Source organism: Rutilus rutilus, assembly GCF_951802725.1.
Source record: "Rutilus rutilus genome assembly, chromosome: 24".
NCBI lineage: Eukaryota > Metazoa > Chordata > Actinopteri > Cypriniformes > Leuciscidae > Rutilus > Rutilus rutilus.
This window is the reverse complement of record NC_140228.1, coordinates 4647921-4665954: the sequence shown is the minus strand read 5'-3', so window position 1 is coordinate 4665954 and position 18034 is coordinate 4647921. Positions and strand designations below refer to the sequence as shown.

The following is an 18034-nucleotide window of genomic DNA, read 5'->3' as shown; positions in this document are numbered from 1 at the left end:
ATGTATATGTATGTACGCATTTGAGATTTTGTTGATCTTAACATTTGTATTTATTTGCATTTTGTATTGAAAGTATTTAATTTGTTAAACAAGTTCTGCTCATTTCTAATGTGCAAGTTTCTATCTTGTTTTGCCTCATTTGTATTGGGGTAGCACTTTATTTTACAGTTCTGTTCCCCATGTAAATACTATGTTATTATAGTTATTATAATAACTGGGTAATAACTATATGTACTAACCCCTAAACCTAACCTTAACCCATGTAGTTACCTTACATTACCCAGTGCTTTCAAGTACACTGTAAATACACGCAAGTGTACATACTTTAAAATAGAGTGAAGAATGCAGCATTACATTGTTGTTACGAAATTGCATTCAGACACATTTCACAACACGATGCATGAAATGGAGTTTGTGTAGGAAGAAGCGTTTGCTTCATATGTTCTTGAGTAGAGCGACATCCAGATATCCAGGCCTTCGCTTGAAGCCCCCCCCCCCCCCATATCCTGACTGGGAGACGCTCACTGCACCTGTTCAAGATTTGTATTGGTCGATGAGAAATACTCTAGTATGTGTGTGTGTAAATATCCAGACTGGATGTTTCACATGAGAGCAAGAAGATGACCTCTGACCTTTGATCTCTGAGGAGTTCGTGTTTCTGTTGAGTCCCTCAGGTTCTCACGGCCCCTGCAGGTGAACATCATTTCAAACACATTCCAGGATCCTGCACCTGCAGCCCGCGCCGTGTGTGTGTGTGTGCGCGCGCGTCACTCAGCAAGCCGTGATAACAACACAAAGCCTCTTTGGATCCGACCGCTCACTCCGACACCAGTCACAGAGAAGATGATGAAAATTCCGTCACAACATCTTCTCTTTTCGGCCTCTCCATCTGTTTTCCTCCGACACAGAGAAAAGCGAGGGCGGAATAATGAGAAAAATATTAACGGGATAACGCACTGGGTTTTGGACAACCATCTGACACGCTCCAGAAATGTTAATTCTAGCAGAACATCACAAACATTCCACTGGAACATCAGAAACATTCCAATGGAATATCGGGAACATTTTACTGGAAATACACTGTCTTCACCTCAACATTTTCCACCAAAACATCACCAAGAGTTCATTGGAAAACTGCTTGTATTCCATATTAGAATTACTATAGTGAATGTAAAGGAAAACATGGCGCTAGCTCTCTAGAATAGACATACTAAAGTTAATGCGCTTTGTTAATGCAAATGTTTTTTATATATAGCAAATTATTATTTCAATAGAATAACCAAAACCTTAAAAGGAAATATTTAACTTATTTTATGTGAAAATAAAACAATATATAAATAAATTAAAACCATCATAATCAATAAATAATAATACAAAAATACTTTAACTGCAAAGGGATAAACTGCAATAGTATTCCATATGAGAATTATCACTTTGAAAGTGAAGCACACGTTTACTTCTCTGCGTAAATGAGGACATGCCGTACATTCCGAGTGTTTTTATATATAAATGGGTTATTATTACTAGAAACTAACTCAAGTCCTAATAGAAAACTTTTTTCACTTTTATATAAAAATATGCATCAAATATTAAATAGATAAATAAATAAAAAGGTAAAATATAATAAAAAATATTGCTTTTATTAAATTATAAATTTTTCATATTAAGGATGTCCCTGGATCTTCCCTAAAAAAGCTTAGTTAACTTTTGGAGACAGATATATAGTTTGATCCCCTAACTATAGATAAGTAACTCCTCTCTCTCTCTCTCTCTCTCTCTCACACACACACACACACTGGGTGGTCTGGACAATGAAGACAGTGTGTGTATGTGTGTGTGTGCATCTTTGATCATTGTGTGTGTGTGTTTGAAAAGTTTTAGGATCATAATCAGTGAACTAAAATGCTTCTTATTTTAAATTAGGCAAGACTTAAACCCAGACTCCACCTAACAAGCCCAATGGGAATACATGAGGAATGTGTGTGTGTGTGTGTCTGGCAGACTTGCCTCTTTTCTTGGCAAAGGAAATGAGGAGCTAAAAATTGATTTCATGCTGTAGAAAGAGCGCTGTAGAGAATGATGAGAGAGGGAGAGAGCCACCTGACCGCTTGATGGATGGTGTGTATGTAGACAATGCCTCACACATACGCGCTCGGGGTTTGAACGAGCTGTCTGCCGCTCTTAAAGCCTTTTGTTGCAGTTCTTCTGTCTGTCCTTCAGATTGTCCAGATTGTTTTCCCATAGCACCGTGGAAGCTCCGCCCCCTGGGCGCCATGGAGACGCGGCTTTGCATCCCCAGAAGACTCTGAACGCACGGATGGACTTTGCTTTGTGAACACATGAGAATGCCACTTTAAATAATTACTTCTGAAAGCACACTGGTCAGGTGTGGGCGCAGAGAAAAATAATCCCAAAAATTGTCAAAACTTAATACATGTTCATAAGGTTACTGTGAACAATTCCATCAGTGCATGTTATTCTAAAGAGAAAACATAATGATTTACTAATAACAATTCTTCAAAATATACTCACTAAACCTCTGAAACAACTTTCCTTTTTATATCTGACGTCATCAGTCACCTTCATATGGATGCTTGTCAACATCCTGTTTTCTCATCGACCATCCTGTTTTATTCAGAAATATTATGGAAGTCAACTGAGTTAAAAAGCACATAAAACATAAAAAAGTGATTTTAAACGCTTGAAGTTTGAAGGTTTTAAGACCATACAGTCCATCAGACAGACAGATAAATAGATAGATAGATAGATAGATAGATAGATAGATAGATAGATAGATAGATAGATAGATAGATAGATAGATAGATAGATAGATAGATAGATAGATAGATAGATAGATACTGACAGACAGACAGATAAATAGATAGATAGATAGATAGATAGATAGATAGATAGATAGATAGATACTGACAGACAGACAGACAGACAGACAGACAGACAGACAGATAAATAGATAGATAGATACTGACAGACAGACAGACAGACAGACAGACAGATAGATAGATAGATAGATAGATAGATAGATAGATAGATAGATAGATAGATAGATAGATAGATAGATAGATAGATAGATAGATAGATAGATAGATAGATAGATAGATACTGACAGATGGACAGATAGACAGATAGATAGATAGATAGATAGATAGATAGATAGATAGATAGATAGATAGATAGATAGATAGATAGATAGATAGATAGATAGATAGATAAATAGATAGATAGATAGATAGATACTGACAGACAGACAGATAGATAGATAGATAGATAGATAGATAGATAGATAGATAGATAGATACTGACAGACAGACAGACAGACAGATAAATAGATAGATAGATACTGACAGATAGATAGATAGATAGATAGATAGATAGATAGATAGATAGATAGATAGATAGATAGATAGATAGATAGATAGATAGATAGATAGATAGATAGATAGATAGATAGATAGATAGATAGATACTGACAGACGGACAGATAGATAGACAGATTATTAAGGTATCCTAGGTGGTTGCTAGGGTGTTGCTATGCAGTTGCCAGGGTGTTCTAGGTGATTGCTAGGGTGTTGCTATGCAGTTGCCAGGGTGTTCTAGGTGGTTGCTAGGGTGTTCTGGGTGGTTGTTTGGCAGTTAATGAGCACACAGTCCACAACACGAAATACGTAAAAACAGTACATCTCAAACGTAATCAAACTGTATCTCTGTATCTCGAACTGAATTTCAGACTGCAATCAGAGTTGTGAGTCTCCTCGGGTTTGTCTCGGTGTTTAGTTCATTCTTCTTGGCAGAATGAAAAACTCTCCATCAGGTTGGAAGGAAACTTAAGTTCTTCTACAGATGCTCAGTTGGACCGAACTCAGCGCTGGGACATTAATCTTTTGGTTTTGAGCGACTCTCACGCAAGTTTTATGGCATGTTGTGGGTCATTGTCATGTTGAAAGATCATCTCAGTCCCATGGACGGCATGTTACAGCTTCAATCTTTTTTCCTGCTGTCTTTATGAGTTTTCCAGTGCTTGCCACAGTAAAGAATGTAACCACCACCAGGTCTGACTGTATAGAAGGTTTTCCTGCTGTTATTCTGCGGTCGGCTTACGCCAAACATCGTGCTAAACATCGAGAACCAAATTTGGTCTTATCGGAGCGTAGAATCTTCCTCCGCACTGTCCAAAGAGTGTTTCGCGTGCATTTGGGCCGAACACCAGCTGAGATGTGATACAAGTCTGTTTGAAACAAATTCCTTCAAACGTGCCGAGCAAATTGAAAAAAGAAGAAATGGAAGGTTCTGGAATTGCCAAGTCAAATCCCAGACGCTGTGGGGGAAACTGAGGCAGGCAGAACACGCAAGCAAACCTCTAACATAGCACAGCACTTCAAAGCAACACACAACACACAGCGCATCTCGGAGAAACACACACACACACCGTAAAAAAAAGAGACTTGCTTTAATTTGAAGCACCTGTGAGCTGTTTAATCGCTCACCGCAAGACTCTCTCTTTTACCAGTGTGACCCATGTACCGTAGCTGGTATTTTTAAGAAATATTCCAGGTTAAATAGAACTTAAGCTCTAGATAATGTTGACTCGATCCCTGAGTTTGTAAAAACAAAGAAAAAATAAAGCACTTGCAATGGAAGCCTATAAAGCAAATTAGCTGGAGGGTTTAAAAGCAGGATTGTTCAAATGGAACCTGCAGAAATTTTAAATAAATTACTTGATTTATATATAAAAAACAATTAACTGATTTTTGAATAGCTTTTTTGGAAGGGTTGGGCTTCCATAAGTTAAATCCCAATTTTATGTTAAAGGGGTGGTATAATGCCCTTTTCACAATATGTAAAATAAGTCTCTGATGTCCCCAGAGTGTGTATGTGAAGTTTTAGCTCAAAATACCCCACAGATATTTATAGCATGTTAAAGTCACTTTTTGAGGGTGAGCAAAAACGCACCGTTTTGTCTGTTCCTTTAAATGCAAATGAGCTGCTGCTCCCGGCACAGGGGGCGGAGCTTCAAGAGCTTGTGTCATTTTACCTCACACACACATGCACTGAAAATTTCATAAACTTTTAGCCTTTTATGTTCAAACCGGAGTGACTCAAGAAGAAGTGACAACATGTAGAAGCAACAGGACATTTCTGAATGGTTAGTTGATGAATTTATGTAGCTTATGTGTAGTTATCTTCTAGTCATTGATTAGCATATTCTGTCATGATAATCTATAAGTCGTGTTCAGGGGGCGGGGTTTATGTAAATCCTAGGGTTGGTGATGTCACTAACCCGGGAGGAATGTTGTGTAGTCTCTACCAGCCGTTTGTTGTAGTCCTTAAAAAGCCATTTCTCTAAAAGCAAATATCTCCCTTTGCGTTGAACTTTGAGCGTCGTAACTTTGCAGATGTTGTTCATGCTGACGCTTTGCACTCTGCTGTGTGTGCGTTTGTGTGTTTTGGAGGAGGCGTGGCTTTGGAGACAAAGCTAGCTTGCTATTGTTAGCCTTTCCAAAATTTCCTTATTTTTTAAAGGGGTGGTTGGTTATGATTTCACTTTTCTAACTTTAGTTAGTGTGTAATGTTGCTGTTTGATCATAAGCAACATCTGCAAAGTTACGACGCTCAGAGTTCAAAGCAAAGGGAGATATTTGCTTTTAAAGAAATCGCTTTTTAAGGACTACAACAAACGGCTGGTAGAGACTACACGACATTCCTCCCGGGTTAGTGACATCACCAACCCTAGGATTTACATAAACCCCGCCCCCTGAACACGACTTATAGATTATCAAGACAGAATATGCTAATCAATGACTATAAGATAACTACACATAAGCTACATAAATTCATCAACTAACCATTCAGAAATGTCCTGTTGCTTCTACATGTTGTCACTTCTTCTTGAGTCTCTCCATCATTGACTCCGGTTTGAACATAAAAGGCTAAAAGTTGTTGAAATTTCAGTGCATGTGTGTGTGTGTGAGGTAAAAGGACACAAGCTGTTGAAGCTCCACCCCCTGAGCAGCAGCTCATTTGCATTTAAAGGAACAGACACAAAACAGTGTGTTTATTCTCACCCTCAAAAAGTGAAAATTTTAACATGCTGTATACAAATATCTGTGGGGTATTTTGAGCTAAAACTTCACATACACACTCTGGGGACATCAGAGACTTATTTTACATCTTGTTAAAAGGGCATTATACCACCCCTTTAAACTGGGATACAAGAAAATGCGTCCTCAAATCCTTAAGTTTGACATGGGGCGACTGTGTCTTTGGTACTAGTATGACCAACTACTAGAGATTAGTCAGTCTTACTTTTTGGTTTCAAATTAGACCAATCTTCTTTTTATGTGGCCTAACTGACTTATGAACAGTCTGAAAGAAAAAAATATGATGACTAACTTGTAAGACTAGTACTAGCAGTTTATGCAACTGGCCCTTTATGTAATGTAAATCTTTGTTTCTGTAATTCAACTACTTTATAAAACTTTTATAAAACAAAATAACACCGATTTTAGATCCTTGCTTCTTTTGTTTGATCTAAAGCCAGAACAAAACATGAAAACGGTGAGTAAAATAGCTACACATGCGAGACATGGTTTCAAGGGTCCTCGCGTCTCTTTCACTAAAAGTGTTGAGGTGATTAGAGCCGCATGCTGTCTCTCTTCACCAGCTAATGAGATACGCAAACTCGGGATGGAGAGAGACTAAATTTCTAATTGTAGTACCTCAGCGTTAGTGTGTGTGTGCTTTGGTAATCCTCAAGACGTGGTTTAATTGATTCGTGTTGAAATAAAGGATGAAGTTTCCAATTTAAACCCGGTAACTTGAGAGAGAGAGAGAGAGAGAGAGAGAGAGAGAGAGAGAGATTGGGTTGGTATGTGTGGAAGTTCTTGTATCACAACCCCAAAAACTGTCTGTGTGTAATGACAGAGGTTAAAGAAGAGAAAAACCGTAAAAATACTTGAGTGGAAATTTGCTGCCGTCGTCTTCATGCCACAGACCTCTGTGTTCTCATTCAACTCCAGCAAACTCAGACTAATGAATTTACTGAGATGATGTTACAGCACTTTGAGGGGCTATTTCACCTTAAATGCTTGGCTTTTAGCAGGCGCTTTGTATCTTAAATGACCTACAGTACGCTAATTGCAGGTTCTGTCCCTCTGGAGCGGCCTGGAGTTAAATGTCTTGCTGAAGGGTACAATGGTGACAGAGAGCGATTGTAATCTATGTTACTCTCCAGGTCCTGGGTCGCCCCTGTATACTTGGATGTGAAACCGCAACCTTTGTGTGTGCAGCCCAGATCCTGAACTTGGCACACATATACTGTACACTCTTCAAAAGAAAGGCTCCAAGTAGATTTGCATTTCCTCAAGGAAATAGCAGTGGACGCAGCGTAGAAAAAGAACAGTGTTGTGGCATTAGGTTTTAGGCTTTGGTTCTGTGCAAATGAAACGAGCGCATCAGAGCGACCTCAGGCCTGAAACATGCGCTACACACGCATATGAACACAAACGCACCGGCTCTATTTGACCTGCACATGACGTGCTCATACAACGCTATTCAATTCATGCGTTAGAAATGAGCCTTAAACTTGCAGCTGTCACAACCACTCAACATGCACCTTGTTTTCCGTTGAAAAGGAAAAAACACAATTTAGTATCCAAATAACGCAAGACACAATACCAACCACAATCCTGTAAAAATAAACAAAACAAAATGTATTAATTTTATAAAATATTACATTATATAAAAAATATTCTTAATGAGTAATTGGCTCTGGCAGATTTTTTCGCCATTTATATAAACGAGCCAAAAACAAGTGATGTTAGATGTTAAAAACAGGTGATTTTAAGACCAAATGCAATTATATTAAAAAGATACATTAATATTAATATCTTCTGCAGAGTTTCATCTTTTTTTTCAGGATTTTTAGATATATTTACTGGGAAACAAGTAAAAAAAAAAATATATATTTTAAAAGAAAAATCCACAAAAGTTCCACAAATAAATGAACCTACGTTCTGATGTTTTAAAGCCAAAACACTCATTTGAGCAACATTTAATGAAACATAAAAAAATAAAATAAAATAAAAATTCTCTTCCAAGCAATTCAAGAATAGAGTTTTTGCTAATATGATTCAGTGCTGAATATAAAAAGCTTCACAGATCCTTTGAAGAGTTCAGCATTCTTATGAAGCTTACAGATTCTTAACAAGCTCTTTTAAGTCATTAATTAATCATCAGCTGGTTGCTGAAACACACAGGAAGTGTCAGATGAGTTTCCTCTCCGCTGGTGTAAAGCCAGAGCGGTGTGTGTGTTTGTGTTGTACGGAGCGCTCCGCCAGTCTAAGCAGAGTCGTTCTCTAAGATCAACAGCGAAAACACCTGAGAAAACACAGTAATAGCACCTAAATTCTCCAAACTCCCCGTACGCACTCGTGTATAAATATTAAGACATGTCAGTGTAATGTATACAGCCCAACAGAAACCTGCTCGTGTTTATATACATTTGAACCTGTATGTTATTAAGCGGCTCGTTCTGTGTGTGCGTGTGCCAGAAGCGACTCGAGTCACGATGTGTCCCCAATGCACCTTTACACATGATCAAGTTATTTAGTTTCAACCCAACCTGAGCGAATAATGTCTACGATCTGTTATAGATTGATTTAGAAGTCATCAGAACAACCCATAGAAATGCAGTGAGCAATAATGACATGAGCTGATCTCCATTAAAGAGCATTTTGCAATGGTTCTGTTTGTTTTCTTCAGCTTCTTACTAACTGACTCTGAAAGGATTCTGCCAGTGTAGATGTAGCTTTATTTCTCTCTCACATGTGCTTTTTATTATTCTACATCTGCTTTGACCCTCCAAACCATGTCGGAAAGTTACCAAAAATCACTCACTCTGGCTTTACAGAACACATACACATGCACAAACACACAAGCTCAGAGAATGGGAATCTTCTCTTTCTTGTGGTTCTTTTGCAGCTTCCTAGTTAACATTCTGGCAAGGTTATCTCAATGTTATGAACAAATCTTCGACCAGTAATGTTAATAGAATACCAGTTTGTTAAAAGTTATATGGTCTTTAAAGGGGTGGTAAAATGCCCTTTTTGCAAGATGTAAAATAAGTCTCTGATCTCCCCAGAGTGTGTATGTGAAGTTTTAGCTCAAAATACCACACAGATATTTGTATATAGCATGTTAAAGTCACTTTTTGAGGGTGAGCAAAAACGCACTGTTTTGCGTCTGTTCCTTTAAATGCAAATGAGCTGCTGCTCCCGGCACAGGGGGCGGAGCTTCAACAATTTGCACTCACACAGACATGCACTGAAAATTTCAAAAACGTTTAACCTTTTATGTTCAAACCGGAGTCAGAAAGATGGAGAGACTCAAGAAGAAGTGACAACATGTAGAAGCAACAGGACATTTCTGGTTATGTAGAGTATGTGTAGTTATCTTCTAGTCATTGATTAGCATATTCTGTCTTGATAATCTATAAATTGTGTTCAGGGGGCGGGGTTTATGTAAATTCTAGGGTTGGTGATGTCACTAACCCGGGAGGAATGTGGTGTAGTCTCTACCAGCCGTTTGTTGTAGTCCTTAAAAAGCCATTTCTTTAAAAGCAAATATCTCCCTTTGCGTTGAACTTTGAGCGTCGTAACTTTGCAGATGTTGTTTATGCTCAAACAGCAACATTACACACTAACTAAAGTTAGAAAAATGAAATCATAATCAACCACCCCTTTAATAATGTTCTCAAAATGATAGCAAAAAAAAGTTTCAGAATGTTCAGAGAACATTAAAAAAGTAACGAAGTGTGTCCATGTGTTAAAAAACTGGATGTTTTGAACATCAGAAAAGAAACGTTTTAATAACTTAATGGGAATGTTAATAATACATTCTAGATTTTTGTTGTATGGATTTATGGGATTCACAGAGGATTGAAGAATTGGCTCCTTTTCAATTGAATTGGCCACAACACACAGGAAGCTGAACTTGAATGAATTTTCTGAACTGCAATTCAAAGAAATGCAACACATGTGATGAATTCTGGTAAATGAATATGTGAATAATACATGACATGGTTCAGTTTTCAGGAAATGCATGAACTGATTAAATGAATGCAATGTCACTTTGAATAAAAGCATCTGCCAAATGCATGAATGTAGATAAAAACTGAATATACATGTCTATGGGTGGTTTACATTTCAAACTTCTGTCTATCCAAAAAGCATTCTCTATTCAATTCTGAACGTCATTTGACACCATTAGACATCAATTAAAGTGATACAGAATTACAGCTGATAAATACCAGGACAAAGACATACATCAACTAATAATTTATTTGTATATTTGATTAATTCAGTGGTCATTGCAGTTACAGAGACAGCAAATAAAACGGGTGATGAGAAGGAGAGAAACTCTCCCAGTACGTTAGACGGAAGAATATTCCTCATGTGGAAACAAAGTCCATCATCAAACTGCACATTTACTCATGTATGTACATCTTCACACAGACACACATCACATTCAGTCTAATGGATGTACAAATACATACACATATTCATCCATACACAGATATGAAAAATATACAGTCGTGTGCAAATGCCTGTGACTAATCTAATTGTTCGCTTTATATCTGCTCATTTTAATGCAGAAAAGCTGTTTATTTGCTGCGAGTCTTCAAAGCTGGTTTAGCACACGCTCAGTCGGGATGGCAGTAAAATGTTCTTGCCAAAATGAATCAACCAAACATGAATTGTGGGAACTGTGCCCTAACTTTTGCACACAACTATAAACACAAATACATTCGCACAAGCAGAAACATTCTGCACGTCTGCCGAATCCCTCCAGAAACAGAATTCAGTCTTTCTCTAAAATTGTTCATTTATTTAATGACATCAGGGTCATTAAAATCTGTAATCTGCACCGCTCATGCAGCAGGAAAGCTTTTATATGTTTATAGTCTCTCATCCAAACCACGTCCAGGAGTAAAATGAAAATGGAAATTGCTGTGGAAATGGCATTTCCTTCTGCATCTCCACAACCTCGGCTAAGTTCAGGAGGGAATAATAGCGTACTAGTCAATGTTTGCACTACTTGTGGTGTTGTATTATTCTGATTTGCCACTTCTAGGAAATATTCTGCTTTTTAAAAATAGTATGTGAAACATGATGCAACAATAAGCATTTAGTATGCAAACACATGATCATCACATGACCTCATAAAGTTGTTTTGCAATTTCAATCCAGTTTTGTGCAAAAAGTTCTTAGCTTTTGGCAGTCGGATCACAAAAAAAAAACCTGTTGATAGTAATTCCTGTGCATTTGTCACACTGCAAGTGGAAGGTCAAGTCGAGTGCATTGCATTGTGGGATACAGTGTTACACGCAGAGCGCTTGGCAACGTTGGGAATGGAGTATTATCAAACTGCTTACCATGCAGTAAACACTGCATGCTGTTTATTAATAAGAAAAGTATGTGAAATAGTATGCAAAACCAGACGCTAGTATGCTAATAGTATTCCATTCCTTACATATCCCTGGTCCAAGATGCTGAAGCATGTGAATATAATGATTCATTTTGTCACTGCAGTGGCCACGTTCTGTGGTCGGTGTGCGTCATGATGTGTGTGAGAGTTTACCATAGTGTATCTACGGATGCTGGTAAAAAGTATTAACATTTTAACACTACTTCAGTTAACTCTCCTGTTAGTTTAACAAAAAAGCAAACATTGGCATACAAAAGACTAGTTATGGCATAAACACAGACATCTATCAACATAAAATACTCAAACAATAGAAAATCATGTTATAAACATTCTGTCATCATTCACTCATTCATTTCTCTCTTCCGTGGAACAGGATATGAGACGTTGGTTAGGGCGGTGATTTGTTTTTTAACCAATAAAAGGGTTGTTTACTTCTTTAATGTGGCAAAGAGACAGTGTAAAACAAACGTTGGGACTGAAATTCATTTCAACATGATCAGAGCTATTTTATCTCAATTTAATCCTTCACTGTGATTCCTTCAATTCACTGAAAAATGACTGATATTTGACAAAGCAGATTCACTGAGGTCCCAAAGTTTGAAAGCCTGAAAATCTGCAATTTTTATTTCTTTATTTTAAACCTAGAAACAAACTATGAAGTTTTAAGAGTAAAAATAACATATAGAGCCAAGTTATGGTGTAAAATGTTGCCACTATTTCTAGTGATAGACTGATATTTGTGGCCATTATTAGTCAAATAATACTGGGAACATGATCTTGGTTGTTCATGTCAACTGCTGCACCAAATACCACTAAACTTTAAAGTGCCCCTAATATGCTTTTTCAGATGTTACCATTCATGTAGTGTGTAATAGAGCTGTTTGTGAATGTAAAAGGTCTGCAAAGTTTCAAAGATAAATGGAGTTCTTGTCTCCCGAAAGAAAGAACTGATTCTGAATCTGAACCGCCTGAAACGAGTCGTCAGTAATTCCAGTCTCACTTCTTGCTCGAATATATGAAGGGTTGTAACACATTTGCATAATGCCAGCCTGTGGTCTTTATTAACTGCCCGCGAACAACATCTACTTTTTGTAACTGAGACTGGAAGAGTTTGGTTCGTGTTATCGTCATATGGAAAAGATGCTGTTTTCTGCGCTATGAAAGCAAATCAACTTTGATGCACTTCCTAAGAATGAGGACTGGCTCAAACTGATATGGTAAAACCGACGCCATCGTTACAGTTCGTATTACTGTGTATCAAGTGCTGAGGAAGAGTAGAAATTCAGATACGGTAATTGGTGTTTGGTTTCCGATGTTTTGGTAGACCAATCACAACAGACTGGGCCATCTGACCAATCAGAGCAGAGTTGACTAATCGCAACAGACTGAGTCATCTGACCAATCAGAGCAGGAGAGACCTATCACAACAGACTGGGCCATCTGACCAATCAGAGCAGAGTTGACCAATCATAACAGACTGGGCCATCTGACCAATCAGAGCAGAGTTGACCAATCATAACAGACTGGGCCATCTGACCAATCAGAGCAGAGTTGACCAATCACAACAGACTGGGCCATCTGACCAATCAGAGCAGAGGAGACCAATCACAACAGACTGAGTCATCTGACCAATCAGAGCAGAGGAGACCAATCACAACAGACTGAGTCATCTGACCAATCAGAGCAGGAGAGACCAATCACAACAGACTGGGCCATCTGACCAATCAAAGCAGAGTTGACCAATCACAACAGACTGGGCCATCTGACCAATCAGAGCAGAGGAGACCAATCACAACAGACTGGGCCATCTGACCAATCAGAGCAGAGGAGACCAATCACAACAGACTGAGTCATCTGACCAATCAGAGCAGAGGAGACCAATCACAACAGACTGGGCCATCTGACCAATCAGAGCAGAGGAGACCAATCACAACAGACTGAGTCATCTGACCAATCAGAGCAGAGGAGACCAATCACAACAGACTGAGTCATCTGACCAATCAGAGCAGAGGAGACCAATCACAACAGACTGAGCCGTCTGACCAATCAGAGCACGGAAAGGTGGGGTTTAGAGAGAATGAATCCTTTATCGGACCGATTCAGACACTGTGAAAAAAGAGCTGATGCTGCAATATATATTCTGCGAAAATTAAAGTGTTTTTCTTTCTTTTTTTTAACCTTTGATGCATATAAACTTATTATAGTAGACCTCAAAAACAACATTAGGAACCTTTAAAATAGCATAATATGGACACTTTAATGTCAATTTTCAATGCAAATTGTTAATGCTGATAATGCATTGGTCTCAGACTTTAAGACCGCACTGCATATGTGTGTCTGTTTGACACACTTTCTCACAGTAAGAGATGCAAACAAGAACAACACACGTCATTATTCTCGTCTTTGTCTTGGTCAGCTTTTTTTAAATGGTCAGACGGCAGATAAAAACCGAGACGTTCAGTAGTAGAAGAGAAAGAGTGACAGACATCAGGACAGAGCATTAGCCCTGAAACACGCTCTACAAATGTATGCAAACACACTCAGCAAGCTCAATTTAGTTGTTAGATTCAGACACATACCAGGATGCAATTCATGAAGCTGTGCAGGTACACACTGCATTCTCGTCACGGCCACAAGAGGCATTAGGATAAAAGTCTTCTACAATGAATTTTCTATTACAGATGGACTACTGTACAAGGCTGGAAGACACTACACAATTTTTGCCCCAATTTACAGTCTGGAGGATTTACAGATTTACAGTCCGGAAATTGACGGGCACAGATTTATTTAGCTTCAAATTATGAATCCGTCCAGTTGGAGGAGATCAAACATGTTTGATACTTTGAGCTGATTTAAGAACACATATAATCTGCGTCCCAATTCAGAGGCTGCATCCTTCAAAGGCTGATTGCGTCACAGTTTATGTTCGGAACGACTTGAAAGAGTCTTTTAAAAGTCGTGTAGTGTATTCCAACCTTAAGTTTAGTTAAACTGTTGACATCTCGCTACCTGAACATAACACAACTGGTTGAACGGAACAATTCACCCAAAATAAGAAAATTCGATCATTATTTACTTGCCTCATATCACTCAGAACTTATATGCTAGTATTTCCCATTAAAACAAACGGATTTTTGAATAAATCAGTAGTGACCACGGCTAAACCACTACAAAAGCAGTCCAAACAACTCATGGACTATAATCATGAATATCTGACACCATTTGATGACTTTAATTAGTCAATATTCACTGATAATCTCCTCTCAGTTGTGCTCTGATTTAATTCAGACATCATATGTATTACTTTTATAGTGATTTTTGTCATTTTCGTGGAGCTTAATCCGTATTTATATGGAAAAGAAGGCAATTTTCCTCTTGCATTCCACAGAATAAAACACTATGGGTTTTTGAAATGACATTAGTGTGAGTAAAAGAAGAAAAAAATATTCATTTTTGGGTGAATTTTGAGTGAACCATCACTGGAATGACAGACATTTGTTCCCACCACAGTAACTCGGTAATAAGCATGTTAAATATGCCCAGTGAAACCATGTTTGCCACGCACTCATGCATTTGCATACTTGTACGGAGTGTTTCTTTCTATAGGACCGTTAATGGACATTTCTGCACTATAAAAAATCCTTCAGTATCAAAGTAGACATCCACACGTACGGCACACAACCCACAGCTATGAGAAGGCTTAATAATGTCTTCAAACGTGAAATTATCCAGGCTGACGATGATGACGATGAAGATTTTGAGGTTTTCAGAACTGAAGCGAGCAGCATGTGGTGAACACCAGTGTGACCAATGGATGAAGGCCACAAAGACAAGAAGAACCGAACCAGATGCGGACAGAGTCGTTCTGCTGATTTGTAATTTGAGGACATATTTCATATTTGATTGATTAAATTGTGGCTTTGAGAGGAAATGGAATCAGTCCGTGTGCTGTGTGTGTGTGTGTGTGTGTGTGTGTGTGATTAGAAACAGTCTTTTTAACGGTCCCTTTAGAAGGCTGACCAACAGGACGACATATCAAATAACGCACTGGAAACGCACAGACGACAACACGCAGAGTTCGGTCTCGCAGTCTCCCGCGTACGCAGGACAGTGGTCAATAATAAAGAGTTCCCTGCAATCCCATCACGCTTTGCTGCACTTGCCTTTCTTCTCTTTGCGCTGGAACTTGCGCAGTCGTCGAGTCCAAATGTCCCTCCACTGAATGACCAGGCTGTTTTTGTCTGCCTGCAGTCCCGGGCGCTCGGGGTTCGTGCCACCCTCAGTAGTGCCCAGGATGAGGAAGCGTTTGCCCATGTGTATTCGTGGACATTTGCAGGCCAGATCCTTCATATGGACCCACAGCACGTGATCGCCTCTCTTCAGCGGCTCTCCACGACTCTTGTACACGGACATCAAATTCACGGCAAATTTAGCCCAGTCGCCGACGGTCTCCATGTCCAACACACTGACCTGGACAGCTAAACACACACACACATTTATGAGAACGCTACACCAGATACGGTTAACAATAAGGTCCATTTTGCTTTGAATCAAATGCTTCATCAATAAAAAGCATAGTGATTTGTACATTACAAATGAAATTGAGAGATTTTCCCAGTGACTGAAAGGTAAGAACGGAATCTTTAAAAATAACATGATAAAGGAATTGTACCGTAGTCCTTTTTGCAGTATTTCTTCATGTTTATCTTGAGATTTCCCTTCAGTGGTTTACAGTACGAGTCACAATCTGACAACACAGAAATTTGTAATTAGAATTCAAACATACTGTGAAAAATAACAATCTACAACGTCTAAAACACTATAATCTATCCATCCATCCATCCATCCATCCATCCATCCATCCATCCATCCATCCATCCATCTATCATATTTATGCTGGTTCAGGCTGGTTTATGCTGGTTTAGCTGGTGGACCAGCATTGCCACACTGTGTAATTGGTGAAGTTGGTTGACCAAGGATCTCTTGCTGGTTAAGATAGTTAGGAAGCCTGGCCTGGTGTTTTCAACATGGTATTGTGAGTGTTTAAAGTCCCCCTGTGGTGAAAATCAAGTTTTTAATGTTGATTATAGTATGTCTATGTGGTGTTTTTAATATGCTTTAAGACAAACCATGTACAAATTCATAAGTCAACACCATTGCTGAGTATTTTCTCCTTAAAGGGTTAGTTCACCCAAAAATGAAAATTCTGTCAGTAATTACTCTCCCTCATGTTGTCCCAACCCCGTAAGACTTTCGTTCATCTTCAGAACACAAATTAAGATATTTTTGATGAAATCTGAGAGCATGGCTCACTCCTCATAGGCTTCTATGTAATTTAATCTGCCGGCCCAGAAAAGTTAGTAAAGACATCGTTAAAATAGTCCAAGTGACTACAGCGGCTCAACCTGAAGTTTATAAAGCGACGAGAATACTTTTTGTGCGAAAACCCCCCCAAAATAACGACTTTATTCAACTCTTCATTTTCTTCCGTGTGGGCCTCTGACGTGAGTTCACGAGAGCAACACGACGCATGCGCTAGAACTGAGAAGATGACGCAGATGGGTCTCGATGTAGTGTTTAAAATGGTTCTAAAGTGTGCATTTCCTGGATGTCCAAATTGTGAGAAACCAACGAGAAAACGTAAAAGTGCCTTACCAATGCTGCAAAATGAATGGCTTACCTTTCACACTTTCCCATCAAATGATCGCGAGCGTCATCTCAGTTCTCGCGCATGCGTCGTGTTGCTCTCGTGAACTCACGTCAGAGGCCCACACAGAAGAAAATGAAGAGCTGAATAAAGTTGTTATTTTAGTTTTTTTTTGCGCACAAAAAGTATTCTCGTCACTTGATAAACTTAAGGTTGAGCCGCTGTAGTCACTTGGACTATTTTAACGATGTCTTTACTAACTTTCTGGGCTTGCAGAATGAAATTAAATGGCAGCCTATGAAGGAGTGAGACAGCTCTCAGATTTCATCAAAAATATCTTAATTTGTGTTCCGAAGAAGAACAAAAGTCTTACGGGGTTGGAACAACATGAGGAAGAGTAATTACTGACAGAATTTTCATTTTTGGGTGAACTAACCCTTTAAAACTGCAGTGAACCAAAGACAGTCTCAAAAACACGCTTTGAAATCGCTGGTGTTTCTGACGTCACAAACTACCTTGTAACCAATCAGATCAACGAGTGATCGTCAACCAGTGGATCTCTGAGCTGCTGTGAGTGAGTGGAGGCGGGGCTCATTTGCATATTCACAGAACCGAGTATACTAAATGAGGCAAGGGTGTAGAGTTACATTCGAGCTATTTTAAGGAACGAATACATTTTTTTCAAGGAAATAACATTTAAATGTCATTTTGGTGATCAAAGATGAGTTTTAAAGGATAAAATGATTGACTACAGGGGGACTTTAAGAGTGTGTGCAAGAGTTGTCATGACATTTGTGTGTGTGTGTGTGTCGGTTTCAGGCATCGCTCACACTGTGTGAAGTGTTCAATGACCCAGAAGAGCTGTTGAAAATGCACACAATTCCT

The 18034-nt window shown here is 38.7% G+C and overlaps 1 protein-coding gene and 1 gene segment (V, D, J or C); one reads left to right on the top strand and one right to left on the bottom strand.

The window, feature by feature from the left end:
- The window catches only part of LOC311284461 (Ig kappa chain V-III region MOPC 63-like), a 945935-nt gene that overhangs the window by 453376 nt on the left and 474525 nt on the right, over positions 1-18034 (top strand).
- The window catches only part of ntn2 (netrin 2), a 33148-nt gene continuing 25451 nt past the window's right edge, over positions 10338-18034 (bottom strand). For all 3 annotated transcript variants that reach the window (XM_084398467.1, XM_084398469.1, XM_084398468.1), the window contains 2 exons: positions 16175-16249; positions 10338-15980 (listed from right to left, as the gene is read on the bottom strand). In XM_084398467.1, coding sequence (XP_084254593.1) covers positions 15646-15980; positions 16175-16249 — 410 coding nt within the window. In that variant the 3' untranslated portion in view covers positions 10338-15645. The remainder of the gene's footprint in view (positions 15981-16174; positions 16250-18034) is intronic.